Raw genomic sequence first — 22,762 nt, forward strand, 5'->3', positions numbered from 1 at the left:
AATCATGCACTAAAGCTTCAAACAGCAGCATCTCCTCATTTTAAATATTTTTAATATATTTATCAATGAACCCCAGCTGAATTGTTAGCTAATAATTGATGAATAGAGAACAAAACATGACATTTAGAGATGGAAATGTGTGAGATCTCCTTCTGACATTGTGTCAAATTATGAATAATAATAACCCAGTACAAAAGCTGAAATTTAGATATTCCATGCCACCCTATATTTTAATTCTTTTCAGTGTCACCTTTTAAAAATGTGCCTTTTTTGCCTTAAAGATGAATAAGCTTATTGTTGAGTTCAGCTATTTGGAAAAATATTTATTAATACTGTATATATGGGAATACTCCGAAAGGCAGTAACAGTTGTGGACTTGAACCTGGACACAGACATCTTAATTTCAGCACACACTGTTTATTTACACTAATATTTATAATACTGATGTTAAGTCACGTGCACTCCCCAGTGCCTCTTGCACCGTTTCCCCAAACGTCCAGGCCACACAGTCACAATGCCTCTCTCCTGGCCGCCTCCAGTCCTCTCTCCAGCTCCGTCTCTCCTCCACCGACTTCCGCTATCGACTGAAGGGAGGCGGCCCCTTAAATAGGAACCTGAATGGGCTCCAGCTGTTTCCCGGCACTCCTCCGTAGCCACGCCCCATTGTGGCGGAAGTGCGGCTGCGCACCCGGAAGCCGTCCGGTGTCCCCTGTCGTTTTCCCCCCAGCACTTCCTGGTGTGGCGGAAGTGCTGGGCTCAGGGATATTCAGGCACCGGGGCGCCGCCTGGCGGTGGCCACGGGTCACTACAGGGCTGGGCTTCCAAGCCCTTTACCCGAGGCCCCCAACATAACCAGGGTGGACGCCCCCTCGCGGTCTGGAGGAGGCACAAGCCCTCCTCCGGTCCTCCTGGGCGTCCCGGCCGGATACCACACAGTTTAGAAAGGTATTCATGTTAACAATGTTAATTCTCCCTGCTAAAGAGAGCTGGAAAGTTGGATCATCTGTTAACGTCTTATTTCTTGTTTACCACCATGCAGCAAAAACTGAACTTAAAAAGATCAAATAAGCTTGTGATTGTGGCTCCCAAATATCTAAATTGTTCTGAGACAATCAGTAGAAAGTGCTCTAATGTGATTTGGTGTGCAAATAAGTTGATTAGAAAGGGTACACTTTAACTCCTACTGATTATAAATCCAAAATGTAGCAGAATTTGTAAAAGCAACAATCGTGAATAGTGACTGGTAATAAACTGAACTATACCATCAGAGTGAGGAATACTTTTTGTTCCATTCCTTCCTTATAATTTTCCTTTATTGCTGGCTGATGACAAATAAGGGTAATAGAAACTAAATTACTGGCAAGAATATCTTGATAGTTATTGGAGGCAATAATTCAGTTTGCATCTCAATGCCGGTTGCAGAGCAAACCAGCCCAACATCATTAATTACCCATAACCAAATTTCAGGGAAGATATCATGTTCTATTGTTACACATAACATACAATGTCAAGTTGCCATTTTAAGTTCCAATTTTTGTCCATAGTACCCAATAAATTAGTATCATATGGACTATTTCCATCTATTCCAGTTTGTTTATTGATTTGCTCATCCTTTCAAATTGACTGTGATCAACCTAATTTTACTGTGGAGACTTGGTACACCTTACCCCAGCTTTCCTAATGTTTCCCCTGGATTGTTTTTTGTCTTTCTCATAATATTTTCTACACAAGGCCAAGACTATATTATAGTTATTATATCATCTTCTTTTACAAAATCATTCTGTTTTAACAGAAACCTATTTATAATCAAAACCTTAACAGTGATAAGTGCAAGACAGGCAGTCTACCATTTTAAAATCGGTTACCTATTTTGAGAAAACTAATCACTATTTGTCTTTTTTGATGGCAGTTTTTTTTTTTTTTAATTGAGTAGAATAACTGGTTTTAACTTGAGTGCTACTATAACACAGAAAGTCAACAAATAAACAAACCACCAAATAAACAAATACACAAATAAAAGTGCTTCAACATGGCAAGGATAGATACCATCCCCATCACCATGACCTTTGTACTGTAAGAGGCTGAAAAATCTAGATGAATAAAAAAAATCCTCTTTAGCACTAAAAGGTATTTAAATGTTTAATTTTCTTAAAAAAAATAATCCAATAATCCAACAAAGATTATAAAAAAATAATTATATTTTTTCAAAATAATTTATTTTGAAATGGTTGTGTAGATGTATGGAAAAGAGTTCTATTAACTTGTAAAATTATTATCTGTGAGTGTTAAAAAACGTGTAATTATTTTTATTGTGCAATCGGTTGTCCAAAAACATGTTTCACCCCGTTTAGAATTCAACTTTTCCTGCAATAAATTTTGAGTGAATTAATTTCTTGATTCTTGTCAAATGTCTGCTTTTAAAGTATCCATGTCCAAATGTAGAAGTTTAAAATGATTGCCACAATCCTAGCAAATTTTAATTGGGTCTTTTATTTTCTAGTAACTATTGAGCATATAAATTAATAAACATCTCACAGCACTTCTAAAAATTAGTTACAGTTTATGCTAATATGATAAAAGACTACAAAAATGCACAAAAAATGTTCAAATGATCTATAGCTTGAAATAAACTGGAGATAGATATTCTGTATGAAGAGATACTAAATGTGATTGTGGATGATGAATGAGTGGCGAATTGAGCCTGATCAGAAGCCATACAGTTTAAGATCATGTGAAACATTCATGTAAGCTGAAAATTGCAATATGAAAAAAAACTTTTGAAAAAACAAGATGTACCTTGAAAACTGCAATAGCATATGGATGTGGAAGGCCCTCTAACAGCACTATCCTTTGATGGCCGTTAAAGTCGGCACGCTCAATCCGGTCACCAAAAGCCTCAGTCCAATAAATCCAGCTTTCATCAACTGCAATACCATTTGGCCACCTCACTCCTTCACATACAATGCAGGAAATATTTGATCCGTCCATTGTGCTGCGGTAAATTCCTGCAGCTCGATCACCCCAGTCTGTCCAAAACATCATGCTGTTAACAGAAAGTAAGATATTTTACATTAAGGACATAATATTACATGTCAAAGCTAGTGTCACTGACGTGTACTGTAACTGTAACCATCATGAAAATATGACACACAAAATTATAGATCTAATGATGAAAATAATGAAAAGAATACTTTTCTTTTTGGTCACATGTATGCCACTTATCTACTTTCTTTACTTAAATAATCTGCTATTATCTCAAAACATTCCTTCACTTACACCTTCCTATGCTACCACTTAATCTCCATCAATGTAAATTATTGTGTCTTCATACTTTCATCAAGAAACAAGAATTAGTTTGGCTGCTAAAGGCTGCTGAGCTTGTGGACAATTGGCAATCCATCTTCTATAATTTAATTCACTTTGAACTGTCTGTGCCACAGACAATGGTGCTTCCAGCAATTCAAATGAAACTTGAACTACTGTACATTATTTCAGCTGTTTAAATCCTAGTTTTCCACTGTCCCCTCACATAGCTTTCTGTTACTGACGTACTTTTTCATTCTGCTTTTGCAGTTCGATTGTGGTCCATTTTATGCCTTTTTCTATGGAGGGTGGATAGGATGAGTTGTTATATGTTCATGGCAGTTTTTCTTAAATTTTCTATTGATCTATAAAGTAAAATCTGAGTTTTATTTAGTAAATTCCAAAAATGGGTAAAGCATTAGTAAATGAGGAATGTATAAGAAATCTTTGAATAAATAACTAACTGTGGTACAAGTTATTAATTTATTCACTTCACAGTTATAAATTGAAGCATTGGAAATATCAGAGGCAGTACATCTTTATCTTACATGATTATCTACAATGTGTATATCTTCTCACAAGTCTGTTTCTTGATTGCTAATAATGTGTTTCCTCTTACTGAGATGCTCTAAAGGTTTTACATTTTTTTCCTCAGTTGATAGGCTCAGAGCAGCAAGAGATGACTTTGAGACAAAACATTCTTAAAATTTCATGTTAAAAAAATCCCAATATGAAGAGAACCTATGATGTCATGATGTCAATCTCTAGTCATTATAAAGACTGAACAATGCTGTGGTCATTGGGGATGTTCTTATGTATTACAGCTATCTCATAGACATAATACCTAAAATGTTTCCAGGTAACAATCCTTAATTATAATTTATTAATAATAATGCTGTTAAGAATATCTTGCAACAGTGATAATGACAACTCTAATATCTCCCATATAAGAGTACATCAGAGGTTTCAGTACTCTTACAAGAGCATTAGAATAAAAACCAAATGCATTTTGGTGTTTTCTTGACTCATTCTATCAAAGAAAATAAATCACTTTAAGAATATAGCTAACTGGTACCTTTCGATAGGCTTTAGAACAAGAGCCCTGGGGTGGTCCAGTACTGAAGAATTTACCACTGTGTGGCGAAAGTCACCATCAGGAGTAGACACCTTTACAAAAAAACAAAAATAAAAAAAAATATTGCATTGTTTAAACCCTATATTTCTTCATAATTCATAAAGAAAACATGAATCCATTTAAGGATGGAGAAAATGATATACTATTCCTTAAATACTCGTTTTCCCTTTTCAAATTCTCCTGCTTAAAAACACAACTAAAAATGCATCAAAATACAAGTTTGTTTTAATAACTTACACAAATTACTGTATAATTTCAATATACAGTAACAAAGCCCAAACTTGAAAAACAAGCAGCTACTGAAATTCACTCCATTTCTGCAATCCACTGATTCTATTACAGTGTTCGCAGGTGTCAAAAACAAGGCCTATTCTAGAAGTACTGGGGAATTGTAAACAAGCTAAATATGCATGGAAAACAGAATAATCAGGAAAGAATTTAAACCTCATACAAATAGTGAACCCCTGTTCTTAGAACTGTGAGTAAGTACCACTATCCATTGCATCATCTTGCCCAGTATGCAAAGGTAGGCACACCTAAGTGGATTATGCTACAAATCATATAAATGAATAATTAATTTATAAGCGCATTACATAATATGAAGGACGCTTCATAAAATAAACATTAACTTTAAACACCTGCAATTTTAAGTCAAGCATATATACATTCTTTGACAATTAAAGCATACTTTATGAGGTAAATTAAAAAAAAAAAAAAAATCAAAAGTGTGCTCCACTTGACTTTCTTATATACAGAGAAAAAGTCATCAGAACCACTTCTATTCTTAAATATCATACGTCTTTTTTCCTCATCATAACTAACTGATAATATCAATACATAATCATTTAACTGTATTTATAAATAAACTTTACATTAAAATGATATTTTCTCACTTAGGGAGGTCGAAAATGGTGGTGGAGTTTTTTTAAGATTACATTTGCGTTACCTAGATTACATGTAGTACTAGGGTGTTGTACCGTGTTAGCCATTATGAATGTAGAGAAAAGCCAAGCAAAGTGACACCTTTTATTGGCTAACTAAAAATATTACAATATGCAAGTTTTCGAGGCAACTCAAGCCCCTTCTTCAGGCAAGATGTAATACAGAAACTGGAGTTCCCTGTGTTTATATACACTCTAGGACAAGAAACAACATTGGTAAATCTTTAAATGAGAACTCTTAAATAGTAAACCAAGGACAAAGCAATTGATTGTCATCAGCAGGATCAGGATTACCATGTAACATGCTTGTCACACATTGTTTAAAACACTGAACGCTGGGTTTTCAGCTGCTTTCCTTGCAATTTGCTGGTCTGCCATAGTTGCGATTCCCAGCCATTGGTGTTCTTCTAATCTAAATATGGGAGATGAAGCAGGAAGACTGCCCATGCTGCGGCTTCTAACAACTCTTATGTTGAATGAAATCTGGAGACGGTACCTGCCTTCTCTATACCATAACAAAGTACCTGTATTTTCCTTGGAAACCTGGACTCACATTCCTGTCTCTCGTGCAACTCTGTGACCCAAGATTCACAACACCTGTATAAAAAAATTGCGCTTCTTAAACTGCAAAAAATATTTTATTTGAAAATGAGACTTTAGTTATAACTTTTTTTATAAAAATATATGTATGTTTTTTGTGTAAATTCATTCAGTTTCTCACTTTTTTATTCATCACAAAGAAAACTTTGAGAAGAGCTATGAAACTCAAACAGTACAGTAACAGCACATGACACAACTACCAATGAGGACGATCAGTGGAGCACTGACTCAGAATTTGGCTATACCTGAATAATGTCATACCTAACTGCTCAAGACTGAAAGGTTTGCAACAGACTATAATTTCTTTTAGTCTAATTAAGAAAAATGCTTGTTATACTGACATTTACATTTTGTTAAAACACAATTCATTAAACATTAGGTTGTATGAACATGTGTCTGGGTCAACAAAAACTATTCGTTATTCTGAAAATTTCATTACTTCAGTAATCGCTATAATGGGATTTGTCCTGTACGGTATATCTTTGGGCTGGGAATCATTTAAAAAAAAAAAAATGGACTTAATTGCATAAATGTAATTAATCTTGATTAATAGCATCTAACATTAAAACCTGTAAATATAAAGTTAATAAATAAATCATGAAGTAAATACACACTGAATCAGAAATACAGTGGTGTGCAAAACTATTTGCCCCCTTCCTGATTTCTTATTCTTTTGCATGTTTGTCACACAAAATGTTTCTGATCATCAAACACATTTAACCATTAGTCAAATATAACACAAGTAAACACAAAATGCAGTTTTAAAATGATGGTTTTATTATTTAGGAGAAAAAAATCCAAACCTACATGGCCCTGTGTGAAAAAGTAATTGCCCCTGAACCTAATAACTGGTTGGGCCACCCTTAGCAGCAATAACTGCAATCAAGCGTTTGCGATAACTTGCAAGGAGTCTTTTACAGCGCTCTGGAGGAATTTTGGCCCATTCATCTTTGCAGAATTGTTGTAATTCAGCTTTATTTGAGGGTTTTCTAGCATGAACCGCCTTTTTAAGGTCATGCCATAGCATCTCAATTGGATTCAGGTCAGGACTTTGACTAGGCCACTCCAAAGTCTTCATTTTGTTTTTCTTCAGCCATTCAGAGGTGGGTTTGCTGGTGTGTTTTGGGTCATTGTCCTGTTGCAGCACCCAAGATCGCTTCAACTTGAGTTGACAAACAGATGGCCGGACATTCTCCTTCAGGATTTTTTGGTAGACAGTAGAATTCATGGTTCCATCTATCACAGCAAGCCTTCCAGGTCCTGAAGCAGCAAAACAACCCCAGACCATCACACTACCACCACCATTTTTTACTGTTGGTATTATGTTCTTTTTCTGAAATTCTGTGTTCCTTTTACGCCAGATGTAACGGGACATTTGCCTTCCAAAAAGTTCAACTTTTGTCTCATCAATCCACAAAGTATTTTCCCAAAAGTCTTGGCAATCATTGAGATGTTTCTTAGCAAAATTGAGACGAGCCATAATGTTCTTTTTGCTTAACAGTGCTTTATGCCTTGAAAATTTGCCATGCAGGCCGTTTTTGCCCAGTCTCTTTCTTATGGTGGAGTCGTGAACACTGACCTTAATTGAGGCAAGTGAGGCCTGCAGTACTTTAGACGTTGTCCTGGGGTCTTTTGTGACCTCTCGGATGAGTCGTCTCTGCGCTCTTGGGGTAATTTTGGTCGGCCGCCACTCCTAGGAAGGTTCACCACTGTTCCATGTTTTTGCCATTTGTGGATAATGGCTCTCACTGTGGTTCGCTGGAGTCCCAAAGCTTTAGAAATGGCTTTATAACCTTTACCAGACTGCTAGATCTCAATTACTTCTGTTCTCATTTGTTCCTGAATTTCTTTGGATCTTGGCATGATGTCTAGCTTTTGAGGTGCTTTTGGTCTACTTCTCTGTGTCAGGCAGCTCCTATTTAAGTGATTTCTTGATTGAAACAGGTGTGGCAGTAATCAGCCTGGGGGTGGCAACGAAAATGAACTCAGGTGTGATACACCACAGTTAGGTTATTTTTTAACAAGGGAGCAATTACTTTTTCACACAGGGCCATGTAGGTTTGGATTTTTTTCTCCCTAAATAATAAAACCATCACTTAAAACTGCATTTTGTGTTTACTTGTGTTATATTTGACTAATGGTTAAATGTGTTTGATGATCAGAAACATTTTGTGTGACAAACATGCAAAAGAATAAGAAATCAGGAAGGGGGCAAATAGTTTTTCACACCACTGTATAAGGTAGAATCAACACAAAAGAATTAAAAAAAAAAATGAATGGCATATTACTGGCATATTATATATATATATATATATATATATATATATATATATATATATATATATATATATATATATATATATACACACACACACACACATACGTATATATATAGTGCATCCGGAAAGTATTCACAGCACATCACTTTTTCCACATTTTGTTATGTAACAGCCTTATTCCAAAATGGATTAATCTAATTTTTTTCCTCAGAATTCTACACACAACACCCCATAATGGCAACGAGAAAAAAAGTTTACTTGAGATTTTTGCAAATTTATTAAAAATAAAAAAATTGCGATCGCACATGTACATAAGTATTCACAGCCTTTGCCATTGTTGTGATGTGAGATTTTGCATAAAACTTGATAAATGTTTTGCATGTCTTTATTTATAATTTAGGCAAACCAATGTAATTTAGAGGTACAGTAATCCCTCGCTATATCGCTTCGACTTTCGCGGCTTCACTCTATCGGATTTTAAATGTAAGCATATCTAAATATATATCACGGATTTTTCGCTAGTTCGTGGATTTCTGCGGACAATGGGTCTTTTAATTTATGGTACATGCTTCCTCAGTTTGTTTGCCCAGTTGATTTCATACAAGGGACGCTATTGGCAGATGGCTGAGAAGCTACCCAATCAGAGCACGTATTACATATTAACTAAAACTCCTCAATGATATACGATGTGCTTCCCCGAGTGGATTGTTTGCTTTTCTCGGTCTTTCTCTGACATTCTCTGCACCTGACGGAGGGGGTGTGAGCAGAGGGGCTGTTTGCCTAGAGGATATGGACGCTCCTCTAAGAAATGAAAGCACGTATTGATTTTTTGATTGTTTGCTTTAATCTCGCACGCTCTCTCTGACGTTCTCTGCGCCTGACGGAGGGCTGTTTGCACAGAGGCTGTTTGTTTAGAAGATACGGAGGCTACTTTAAAAAATGCTGAAAGACTTACCTTCACATTGTTCCCTTCTTTGCGGCTGCATTATCGCGGTGCGCATACTTAAAACCCCAACAGCACGTATTGATTTTTTGATTGTTTGTTTTTCTGTCACGCTCTCTCTCTCTGACATTCTCTGCTCCTGACAGCGCTCGTTTGAAGAGAAGATATGTTTGCATTCTTTTAATTGTGAGAAAGAACTGTCATCTCTGTCTTGTCATGGAGCACAGTTTAAACTTTTGACTAAAGGGTGTTATTTCATGTCTAGAGGGCTCTAATAATGTTAACAGTGTGGGTGAGTTTATAAGGGCTTAAAATATATAAAAACAACCATACAAACATATGGTTTCTACTTTGCGGATTTTCATCTATCGCGGGGGGTTCTGGAATGCAACCCCCGCGATCGAGGAGGGATTACTGTATTCGTGTTTGCCCCCCCAAACTCCCCCCCCCTTTTACGACTGTCTCTTTGTAATTTTATGACAGGATTTGGAGGGGATGTGTCTTAAACCAGTTTGATGAGTATTTCTCTGCTAAAGTCTTTGAACCCCCTGCAAGGAAGCCAGGATGTTTAACATATGGTTTAGGGGCAGGAGATAAGATGATCTATTCCACCCATTGGTCTGAGATATGGCTGTCTGGATTGGCTGTAGGGTTTGGACAGAAAACCTATAAATCTGCTTGATCAACCACATTCTCTATCTCTCTAACCAACATATGATGAAGAAGCATCTCTCTTGCTAACCTGTGATGATGAAGACAACACAATGAAGAGCACAGCTCAGCAGCCATATTGAACAGATATGTGGCTGAAAGCTGAGCACCAACGATGTTTTAACTAGAAACATTTTAAGTAACTACAAGTCTGTGTGCCACTTGAATTACACATCACCATTTAATCAGGTTGTATGGTTGCCAATATTCAAATGTACTTTGCATTTTGTTATTATTTATGAATATTATCAGTAATACATTATTTTCTGTGTAACTTAACTCCTGCTTGTCTTTATACTACATCTAATTGCCCGAGGTTATAGATATAGAAGGGAAGGTGGGGATAAGTTATATACAGTGGTAAGTTTGTGAGATTAGTTAGGCATTCTAAGACTACATATTAATAATACAATAGGGGAAAGTTGAGCAATTTATATATTACTCTACCAAGATAAAACAATTGGCGTAGTTAGGTAGGATTTTGTGGTAACCAAGTTTTGCACCCTGTTTGCAAATACTGTTTTGATGTATGTGTTTGTTTATGCATGTGAATTTTAGGGCACCCAGTGTACAAATGCGGTGGAAGTAAAACTTTGTTTGGTTGTTGAATTGAATATAACCAACAAAGTTTAGAGACTTCATGTGTGTCACAAGGACACCCGCATGTTGGTTAGTACTGGTGGTAGTGAGTCCCTAATTAAAGTGCTAGGGAGTTGTGAAAGATGCATGCGTCATTCATACGGCATTTAAGTTTTTAAAGTGCTAGGGAGTGATGGGACATGCAATCGTCATTCATACGGTACTTATTCGTTTAGGATCTTTGTGTATGTATGTATATGTTTGCTTACAGGGGCAAAAGTAGGCCAACCCATAACGAATTTGGCAAACTGTATTAGAGTAAATTGTAGACTTAGAAATGACTAAGTTCATTTTAAAGTCAGCCATCTTACAGTGGAGTGGCAGAGGGAAGCAGGCTAAAGCTAGGAAACCTGTAGTTCAGGTAGAGAAAGCAGAAGCTGAGCTGAGTGTGCCACAAAAAGCTGGAAGGATTAAAAGCAAGAAAACACAGATTAGGTTTAAAGAAGACAGCTGCTGTTATAAGAGGTTTACTAGCTTGTATTGGTAATAAGGAAGATCATGATAAGGAAGAAAATAGCAAAGTGAGTGAAAGTGAAAGTTATGGAATGTTAAGTAAGAGTTTTGAAAGATGTAACAGTTGGTGTGATAATTGTGAAGTCTTAGCATGTAGAACACCCGCTGCTAAAGTAGAAAGCAGTGAAAGAAGTGGAAAAAAGAAATGTAAACCGCCCATGGTGAAATTTAGGGCAATAGTAACCAGATCGGACTGGAACCCTAAAACATGGGTGGGTGACTTACATGAGACAGGTGCTCAGATAAAGAGTGGGAATATAAGTGTGAGGAAAAGGAGAGAGATGAAAAGAAGGGAAAACAGCAAGGGTGTTTTCTTCCTTTATTCTCCACTGCACCACAATCTCCAAGTAATTCTGAGGCCTGTCCAGTATTTAAAGAGCATGCTACACTGATAAGATATTTCACCACTTTTAGGAAAGGTAACCAGTGCTGCATTGAAATTTGATTTAGGAGAAAGAGATCAGATAGAAGGCAGAGGAGCTGGTGAGTGTGAATGGCAATTGTTGACTAGAGGGCATGAACTGGATAATGGCTTAAAGATACTGAGTAAAGAAAGTGTGGAATTAAAACAAAGAACAATGGAAATGAAAGGGATTCAAGTGCTTGTGTGTGAAAGGTCTGAATGTGTTAGTGCAAGAATGGCTGAGTTGGAAAGAAAGTGCACCAGTTTAGGATTTGGTTTGAATGGATCAGGACAAGCCAAAGAAAAAAGGGGGGATGGTGCAGCAGGAAGCTCAGCCAGCAAGTCAGGAATGCACAGGGGTGTAAGGGTCCTAACAGCTGTGCTGGGGCCAGCAGTAGTAGTTATATGCATGGACCTTCTGTCAAAATGATTATGACCCTTAAGCTCCGCCCCATGACACAAGACCGGAAGTCCCACCCCCTGCTGACGTCATGCCTCCACCCCCAACGTGACCTAGCCCCGCCCTCTGGCACCTGATTGGCTCTCCTTTCTGTCAAGAGCCTTTTGATGGATGTCTGACCCTCCTTGAACCCGCCCCCCGGCACATGATTGGTTCAGGAAAATGTCAAGGGCAGTTTGATGGATGTCTCACGCCTGTTTGAACTCATCCCATAGCCACCCGCTTAATTAAACTGTCAAGAGCAGCCCCCCTTCTTGAACGGGCATGCCCAGGCCTGTTACAAACCTGTGGTGCCCCACTTCTCTCGAAGACACACGCATAAGCGTTTCAAAGGGCAGAACTGCCTGCCTCTACGGTTTGGGTAAGAATTCCTGTATCTATCTATTATTTAAAATGACTTTAAAGATCTAAACCTTAGTTCAGCACTTGTAAACCGTTTTTTTATTTTATCTAAGTCAAGCCCCCAGACATTCTCTGCGCTGACAAGCTGTCCCTTCACTCTCTCTCTCTACACAGTTGATGCGTGAGAGCTGAGACAGCCTCTGCGTGCACCCCGAGATGCCCCTGGGTCGAAGCTCCAAGCGTACAGTAGGGAGTAGGGAGGAAAGGAGGAGAGCAATTCACAGCACCTAGGCAACAGTTTGCGTCCGATGTGAAAAATTGCCTTACCTTGCAGAATGCAGCTTGTAAAACAAAGGATGTTTTTAGGAGACATTCCAAAGACGTGGTGCAACGAGCATTGCAACGAGCATTGCTTGTGTCCAGTTAAAATGATTGGCAAACAGCTGCTATCATAAAGCACTTCCAAAATACAGCTCTATAAAGAGAGATGCTTTAAAATTGGTCTAAAACCTTTTTTTTTTTTCCATCCCCATTTAAATGTATTTTGATATACACTGTGTGCACAATTATTAGGCAAGTGAGTATTTTGACCATATCATCATTTTTAACGCGTATATTCCAACTCCAAGCTGCATTAACTTGAATGCTTATTGGATTTAAGCACGTCAGGTGATGTGTATTTGTGTAATGAGGGAGGGTGTGGCCTAAGGAGATCAACACCCTATATCAAGGTGTGCAGAATTATTAGGCAGCTAGTTTTCCTCAGGCAAAATGGGCCAAAAAAGAGATTTAACTGACTCTGAAAAGTCAAAAATTGTAAAAAGTCTTTCAGAGGGATGCAGCACTTTTGGAATTGCTAAGATATTGGTGTGTGATCACAGAACCATCAAACATTTTGTTGCAAATAGTCAACAGGGTCGCAAGAAACGTGTTGAGAACAAAAGACGCAAATTAGCTGCCAAAGATTTGAGAAGAATCAAACGTGAAGCTACCAGGAACCCATTATCTTCCAGTACTTTCATATTCCAGAGCTGCAACCTACCTGGAGTGCCCAGAAGTACAAGGTGTTCAGTGCTCAAAGACATGGCCAAGGTAAGGAGGGCTGAAACCCAACCACCACTGAACAAGAAACATAAGTTGAAACGTCAAAACTGGGCCAAGAAATATCTGAAGACAGATTTTTTTCAAAGGTTTTATGGACCGATGAGATGAGAGTGACTCTTGATGGACCAGATGGATGGACCTGTGGATCAGTAATGGGCACAGAGCTCCACTCCAACGTGGAGGTGAGGTACTGGTATGAGCTGGTATTTTTAAAGATGAGCTAGTTGGACCTTTTTGCATTGAAGATGAACTCAAAATCAACTCCCAAACCTACTGCCAGTTTTTCGAAGACACTTTCTTCAAACAGTGATACAGGAAAAAGACCATGATTTTTATGCAGGCCAATGCTCCATCACTTGCATCGAGAAAAACAATACACCTCTCTGAAGAGTGTCTGGGAGGCTGTAGTTACTGCTCCACAAAAAGCTGATCGTCAACAGATCAAGAAACTGACAGACTCCATGAATGGAAAGGCTTATGACTGTTATTGGAAAGAAGGGTGGCTATATTGGTCATTCATTGATTGATTTATTTTTTTTGAAATGTCAGAGATGTTTATTTGTAAATTTTGAGGTGTTTGTTTATTATTCTCACTATAACAGATGAAAATAAGTGAGATGGGAAAATTTTCATTTTTCCTTTAGTTGCATAATAAATCTGCACACTAATAGTTGCCTAATAATTGTGCGCACATATGTATTCCCCTGATGATGTTCACACTCACATTTCCGTTGTGAAACATTCAGGTTTCAGGTTTATTAACATTTTGGATTGACTGATAGCACTGTGTTTGTTCCATATTAAAATTAATCCTCAAAAATACAACTTGCCTAATAATTCTGCACTCCCTGTATAAGCCTTGTAAAATCACACAGTTAAATAACAGGCAACAGCACCCTTTTTAAATGGCGTATTTTAAAAAAGCTATCCTCGGTGTATAAAAAGTATTTCCCCAAACTTAGATTTTATTTTTTTAGACATTTATAGGTCTAAAAGTTAGATCGCCTTCAACATGCCATCATTCTGGGAAAAGGTAAAGACACTTTGGCAAGCCACAAATACGGAGGACATTTTCAACAACATTTACAACAACATTTATTTATATAGCACATTTTCATACAAACAGTAGCTCAAAGTGCTTTTCCCATTACATGCAGCGCTCGCCTGAAGCTAAAGTGATGGTGGGGGGTGCGCTTCACAGCCCAGAGATGGCAGAGTAGGGAGGAAAGGAGGGGAGCAATTCGCAGCATCTAGGCAACAGTTTGCATCCGATGTGAAAAATTGCCTTACCTTGTGGAATGCAGCTTGTAAAACAAAGGATGTTTTTAGGAGACATTCCAAAGACGCGGTGCAACGAGCATTGCTTGTGTCCGGTTAAAATGATTGGCAAACATGTGGTATCATAAAGCACTTCCAAAATACCGCTTTATAAAGAGAGATGCTTTAAAATTGGTCTAAAACCCTTTTTATCCCCATTTAAATATATTCCGGTTCAAATGATTGGCTGCTATCATAAAGCACTTCCAAAATACAGCTCCTTTCTCAATAAAAAGAGAGGCTTCCATAACCAAACCCATATCTCCGTTCGCCCTGAGAACGACAAAATGAATTTCAGCCATTACGGTGCGTTTTGACGAACTTCTTAATGGTTTCTACTTTTAACGACTAGAACTAAATGAAAAATAATTATCGTTCAAACAGGAATCCCTGCAGAAAGCGGGCTGTCTCCGAATCAAGGTAAGTCCCTTTCATGATTCTTATAAGCGTTAAACGAGCATGTTTTTTAAAATGGAGGTTTGAATCCTTTTTTTATATTTTTAGAGGGTTATATCCCCGTAGAGTCTCCGATTTATTATACGGATTCAGGTAAGACCCTTTTTTTAAAATGCTTTAGGTTTGCATGGTGCTTGTCTAGGAGCTTCAGAGGACTCGTGCGTGTGTGTGTGAGTTTGGGCACGTGCATTGTGCGTATGTGCTCAAGCTAGGGCACGCGCTTGTGTCCAAAGTGTGGGCGACTTGTAAACATCTCCAGTGTATTGTTCATGTGTAAATGAATAGGATTAAGAACTAGGGTGTCTGTTTTGATAAAGTTTTTATCTTGGTGTAGGGATTGAGGTTTCAGGTAGTTACAAAATAACCTATTTAGTTCGAGAATCTGTTTAGCTAACGTAAAATAGAATTTTTTATATGGACACGCATCTAGCGGAATAGAGTCTGCAGGGTGATAACGCATGAGCTGTGGTTGCATGTGTGGATGGATTGATTTAAAGAGAGAGCACGCATGTTTTTTAATGAACCAAGGCAAACCTTGGAAGCTTAGGACTTTTTGTTTTTGTTTTTAGAAGCTAGTCCTTTACACAGTGAAGAAGTTTCTCAAAAGGCTTCCTCAGGGTTGACCAATTGCAGTAAGTGTCATTTCAGTTTATCGAAGGCATACAAATGTGAAATGAGGCCTTGTACTAAAAAAAAAAAAAAAAAGTTCATACGTTTTATTTACAGACCCCAGTCCCCCATTGTTACAATGTTGCTTTTCTTGCTGATTTATTACATTACCGATTTTTCAAATGTTACTTTCCTCCCTCTGCTTAAAAATCATTAAAAAACCGGCCTGATTATACGGCGTATGGTACGCCGCGGGTTGGCTAGTAGTATAATATGTAACTATTCGCAGGGACACCACAATAAAATTATTATCTGGTTTATCTAGGGTATTCCAGGTGTGCAGATACTGAATTTTGGCCAATGCAACTTCCCAGGGGTCCTGCAGTTCGATGGGAGCGGCTAATTTGATGGTAAATTCGGCGATGGTGTTATTAGGGAAAACATCCCGGGAAGAATTGCTGGGGAGAACGACATAAAAGCTTTTTCGCTCCATTGTGAAAACCCTGTGAATGAAATTCTATTTTTCATTCTCAGTATTTAACGTCTTGCGCGTAGTTTTCAGGGATCCAACTGTTAAACTTTTTGGGCCATCCGAGCCATTTCACCAAAATATGCTTTCTTCTACAGATATTTTTTTTCGCCAGAATCTTTTCAATCCTGAAGACGTCCGGCCCTCAAATCTTTTGTAACTCTGCGTCGTAAAAGGGGCCTATAATGTCTTCACTGTCATAATCTTTGAGCCTGTAGACAGGCGGCTCCCTCGGGACTAGATCAGAAACGGTAAATACCTAGTCTGAAAAGGTTTGTTCGTATCCTTTAGTAAAAGAATTCTGGGATTTCGACACTCTCAACGTATCACTGACTTTGAACTTATATATTGGGATTCTTTGGGGTTTAGTTAGGCCGTATAAGGTTTTAAAGACTTTCCAAGAATTGGAACTATTCACCTCGGCGGGGGGCATTTTTATACGTCGGTGATGACTCAGATTATAAGATTTCACCAAGTCTTGTAACCCTTGCAGATAGGACCGGGTATTCCGGGAGCTGAAATAACGCCACATTTTGGTCTTCAGAGTTCGGTTAAATCTCTCCACCACCGAAGCCTTTAATTCACTAGCGGTGGTAAAATGTTTAATTCCGTGTTTCTTGAGCAGGCTTTGAAATTCCCGATTGAGAAACTCTTTACCGCTATCAATCTGAAGTTTGACGGGAACTCTACCTTGCTCCAAAATTTCTCGAAAAGCCCTTGTTACTTCTTTACCCGTTTGGTTTTTCAGTACCCTGACCCAGGCATATTTAGAAAGAATATCTATACAAGTCAGTAGAAACTTGTAACCCTGGTTATAGTCGGCCAGGTTTGTCATATCCACCAGATCGATCTGCCATTGCCCATCTATATTGGAAACGTACACCTCCCTCCTTTTAAAGTGGACTCTGGCCGGTTTATGGATTGTGTAGGCGTATTGCCCCGATAACCAATCGGATACCTCTTGGTCCCCAATACGGTGCCCCGCATGACAGAGAGCTCTTTTCAAGGAATCTTTACCTCCCAAGCCCCCGGCGTTCTCAGAGTTATAATATGTTTTTTCCAAGACCTGCTCCATCGCCGGCTGTAAAACAGACACTGACAACACTTAACCTTATAGAAAACATTTATTTAGGAGTCTGAATTGTTCACACAGTTTCAGGTACAGAATTACATCTCAGTTCTATCATATCATCAAATTCCAGGTCATATTTAGTCCACAGGTTCATATGACCCTCATGAGTAAGATTCCACTAACAAAACTCATTTGACACACGGCGGGCTACAGAGTAAGAGTATTCATCCATATCATAAAATGATTGCATTACTGTATCATGAATAGAGTTGGTATTATCAAACTCACCCACAGTCTTTTCAACCACAGCGTGTATTTTGTGTATCGGCAGTAGAATATTAAAATAACCTAGAATTTTCACCGCCAGTCCATTCAGCCAAGACTTGCGAAAAATCTTCAGAATCCTCTGAAAGCGTTCTTGACGGTAGGTGGTTTCAGGTTCAAAGAGGCAGGTATGTCTTCTCTGGTTGGGATGGGCTATCTTGCAGCCTTGACATTCTTTTTTCAGGTCGTAGTAAACGATGATATCCAGCAGACACGTCATCAGCCCTTTAAAAATTTGCTGAGCCTTTTTCCAGGTTTCAGGCAGCAAACCATCCGGGCAATCCATAACTGTCTCAGACAGTTCGATCAACATCGTTTCCTCTGGACCTTGTCTGATCACCCATAGTTGTCCTGGAGATAGGTAAGAGATGTCCGTCTGAGTACACTTATCGGAGACGGTGTTATCCGTCTGAGTACCATTGGCGGAGACGGGGTTATTTGTCTGATCATCAGCGGAGACGGTGGAAGACCATCCCAGACCTGGAGAATGGAATCCGCAATCCGGCTCGAGGTCTCTAGACCAGAGACTGTAATCGGGTCATATACTAAAATACCGGATGTCAGATTCTTGGGGTTCTTGAAGGCCGTCAGTCCGGACTGAGTTATAGAAGTGGTAAGATTCAGGCCATGAAGTCTCAGACCACGAAGCTTCAAGCTTTGGAGCTTCAGGCAGTATCCCGGAGGGTGTTATGCCGAACCCCGTCATTTTAAAGTCTGTAGCTGCCGACATGCTGGGGAACTTTAAATGGTCCTCCTTTTGATCCTCTGACTAACAGGCTGTGTATTTATGATAAAAGGGAAGGGCATGGCTTAAAATAAAGGAGGGTTTTCAGCGGTGTCATCACACGATTCGAGTTACGTTTCAGCCCTCATAGTCCGTTAATCGCACAAAGCTTGAATCATTTCAAATTGGTTTCTTGAACATGACAATGAGTTCATTGTACTAAAATGGCCCCCACAGTCACCAGATCTCAACCCAATAGAGCATCTTTGGGATGTGGTGGAACGGGAGCTTCGTGCCCTGGATGTGCATCCCACAAATCTCCATCAACTGCAAGATGCTATCCTATCAATATGGGCCAACATTTCTAAAGAATGCTTTCAGCACCTTGTTGAATCAATGCCACATAGAATTAAGGCAGTTCTGAAGGCAAAAGGGGGTCAAACACCATATTAGTATGGTGTTCCTAATAATACTTTAGGTGAGTGTATATATATTATATAAAGATAACTGCTGCATGCTCTGAATAATTTGTGTGTACAAGTTGTTGGTACTGGCACTTCTGCAAAGACAAGCAAGTAAGAATTTGATTATAGTATGTAAATATGATAGTAAACTTGAACTTCAAATGACACATGCATATGGGGGAAACACTGTTTTTTTTTGGTATTCCATATAGAAATATTTTTAGTAAAATGTTCTATTTTGTAGAACACAAAATGCCTGCTAAACCTGTCTATCATGACCAGAGATGGATTCTGCAAAAATGAATTCAGGCTTGACACTTCAATGGCAAAAGAGACCTGACTAACACAAAACAATCGGCTCAAGTCCAGCTGCCTACCTGTTTCACACTGCATCATTATCCTGATCATAAACCAAGAGCCGTTTCTCATTCATATTCTGTAACGAGCTGGGTATATAATACACCTCTTAGAAATAATATGAAAAGTAAGAACATAAATTCAAATTGAACAATTAGATAATATCTTCTGCGGTGGGTTGACGCACTGCCCGGGGTTTGTTTCCTGCCTTGTGCCCTGTGTTGGTTGGGATTGGCTCCAGCAGACCCCCGTGACCCTATAGTTAGGATATAGCGGATTGGATAATCGATGGATGGATGGATAATATCTTGTCCCAGACCAATTAAATACCTGAGCAATAACATGGAGAGTCTGTTTGTGTAATATTGTATCTAAAATGAACGCCATTGAGCATATAATAGAGTGTAAAATGAACATATTATTGCAAAACTGGAAAATGTCCAAAAGAACAAAACTGGTTGACACTCTGCATTGAAAAAATGGAACAAATGGCAATGGGACAAACTAGAAGGATGTTGCTTTAAAAATCACTAAAATGACTATCTGAGAAAATGATCTGTGATTATTTATTAAAACTTAACATCTTCAATGTCAGGGTTTTAATAACAAACTGAAAAAGAAAAAAATGTGCTACAAGAACCATGTTCACTAATGTCAGATATAGTTTTTCTTATGGGACATTAATTTAAAATATTAAAGATCAGATAAGGATAGACTGAACTCAGAATGGGTTGAATAGGTATTTCATTCAACTTCTGGGGCTACTATAGTATGGATATTGTATCATTCAAAAACACAGAATAAATCGGTAGTATTTCCAAAACTTGACTGTCTACTCCTGATCTATATGAAATGTGTGACTTTGCCATTCTTACAATTGTTAATTTTAATTGACATGAAAAGGAACCAGCCACTAAATGTTAGCAAATCAAGACAGAATATCAAGTGAGACAATGACTGTTTGGCCAAATCAGTCTTTCCACGATTTTGACAACTGTAAGAATTAAACATTACATTTTTAAATCCTTACTGCTTCATATGTGGCTGCTCACTTTTATAGTTTCTCCTTCATGGCTTTCTCTCATCAGTATCTTCATGATTTAAGCAGACCTAAAACATTCTGCTCACCAATGATTTTTCTATTAGACAAAACTGTGATTCAAGGGTTAGTGAATTTTTATGCAACTTCAAAATATCTGACACCATTATACATGCATTTTATTAACCTTGGAAACTGCTATGTCATTCTAACAAGTATGAATAAGTGAATTCATCCAATATGTGCATCAAAATTCAAAAGAGAAACAGATCTGTATTTCTCCCACAGGATGTGTAACCCTGTGAAGTCGTAAAACTGTAACACTTCTTTTTCTGTCTGTTATGAAAATATATTTAAAAAAAAAAATATTGCTCTTACCTCTATCTTCGGAGCTCCAGCATCTACCCAATACAAGAGATGGCTGATGGGGTCAAAAGCTAGAGCCTCAACATTCTGAAGGTTAGTCTTTATGATGATCTCTTGTCCTAAGCTTCCATTGAAACACAAGCGCTGTGTACAAAACAGAAAGTTTAATATTTGCTTTGGCCACTGTCATCCTATAACAACTAAGTTATAATAATGGCAAAAGAAACAAAAAACATTCCCAGTGGTGTTCCAGTGCCACACAATTCATCCAATGTGAAAACTTGCTTGTATTTAGGACTTAATAACAGGTTACATTTAAAAGGTAAGAAAATAGGAAATAAAATGCTGCTTATACTCTTGAAATGCATGTGACAACACACTCCTGACTAAAATGGAACATTTGGTCAAACTGCAAATATTACAAAAGTGATAGTTCTCAAATAAATCTAAAATTTGCCATCCTGTTTAATTAATCATTACTGAGCTAACCTAAACAATTTAATTTCAACACCGCAATGCAGTATTTTTCAAGTCTAATTCAAAATATAATAAAATAATGCAATCCCTGCTAATGGTTTTAATAGATTTGTTGCCAATTTTGATATCCAAGGACCATGTTAAAATTGACCTAAATTCTAGAGGCTGGTGCTCACCTGTATGACATCCAGGGCAATATCCGCCCAGTATAAACAGTTACGCTCTACATCAAAATCTAATGCAACTGTGCTTCGGAGGCCAGACAACGGCAGTTTTTCATCAGTACCAGATGAAAGGTCATAGCGATGGATTGTAGTCCGCAATGCATACAGGAAAAACTCATTGGCTTCTATCAAAATAAATAAAGCACAAAGGATTATAAATTGTGGAGTTCTCTGAAAAAAATACAATGTACAGTAACATAAAATAAAACTGACATAAAATAGTTGAGTCTAACTGAACGCAAATAGTTTTTCAGTAGTTACATAAGAAAAAGTCCTAAGCATGTATTATGAAATTACTTCATTCAATTGGCAAGATATATGTAACACTTAACATAATTTTCTGTGTAAGAAGTATCAGCTTAAGTCCAAGAAAGTGCTGCTCTTATGTATTCTCTGAGCACCAATGAATAAGGGCAAAATAGCATCCACTTCATTGTTAATTAACTAAGTCCTAGAATTGCTTGCTAATATAACAAAACATCTTCTAATGCAAAATTCGTACATAGCTTCAAAATCCAATTGTGCAAAGCTATTGGAAAGACAAAAAAAAAAAACAACCAAGCAAATCAACAGAGTGCAATTATTAAAGCGACCTGTAGATTAATACTATCATCTTCTTTAACTAAAATAAGCAAGAGTCACAGCAAATTATTGTGAGCTTCTTCAATGTTATTTTCTGAAACAGTGTTGCTTAAAATGGGTCTTTTTCTGCTAGAGCTAAATATTCCATGTTATCAACAGAATCCAGATTGCATCAAACAAAAAACACTTCAGACTACATTAACATAACCTACAAATTAAATATTACACTATTACACAATATTACTGAGTGCTGCTACTTCGGAAAGAAAGCAAGGTGTAAACCTAAACTTTAAATTAAGTTCATAGACAGGCTGCCGCTGACGTTTCTCATGCCCATGGTTAATGCGGGATACAAGTTTAATGAGAGGATGTCAGCCGTCATGTAGTGCCTTTCAAAAGGGATCTACTACCGAGAGACGATCCATATACATTTTAGCTGCTGTTAGTACTACTTACCTGTTGTGTTAGACAGTCTTTAAAATGTAGTTTACCCGCAACCACTCAAGTATTGCTCAATGTATCTGTACTTCTTAAAACGTTAATGTTTTACTGTTTAATAACTTAGACTATATTTTATTATTTTTCCCTTGCACTCAGTGACCAAAGCTATACACACACATATAGACACATATATATACCTGTGTGTATATATATATTATATATATAATATATATATATATATATGTATTATATATATTATATATATATATATGTATTATATATATATATATATAATATATATATATATATATATATATATATATACACATACATACATACATACATAAACACATATACATATATATGTGTATATATATATATACATATATATATATATATATACACACA

The 22,762-nt window shown here is 37.6% G+C and overlaps 1 protein-coding gene across 2 annotated transcripts in view; it reads right to left on the reverse strand.

The window, feature by feature from the left end:
• The window catches only part of sorl1 (sortilin-related receptor, L(DLR class) A repeats containing), a 263,409-nt gene that overhangs the window by 109,927 nt on the left and 130,720 nt on the right, over positions 1-22,762 (reverse strand). For both annotated transcript variants that reach the window (XM_039763937.1, XM_039763936.1), the window contains exons 17-20: positions 21,284-21,456; positions 20,643-20,774; positions 4,379-4,470; positions 2,797-3,043 (exon numbers count right to left, since the gene is read on the reverse strand). In XM_039763937.1, the coding sequence (XP_039619871.1) occupies positions 2,797-3,043; positions 4,379-4,470; positions 20,643-20,774; positions 21,284-21,456 (644 nt within the window). The remainder of the gene's footprint in view (positions 1-2,796; positions 3,044-4,378; positions 4,471-20,642; positions 20,775-21,283; positions 21,457-22,762) is intronic.

The sequence above is a fragment of the Polypterus senegalus genome, chromosome 9 (assembly GCF_016835505.1).
Source record: "Polypterus senegalus isolate Bchr_013 chromosome 9, ASM1683550v1, whole genome shotgun sequence".
Taxonomy (NCBI): domain Eukaryota; kingdom Metazoa; phylum Chordata; class Cladistia; order Polypteriformes; family Polypteridae; genus Polypterus; species Polypterus senegalus.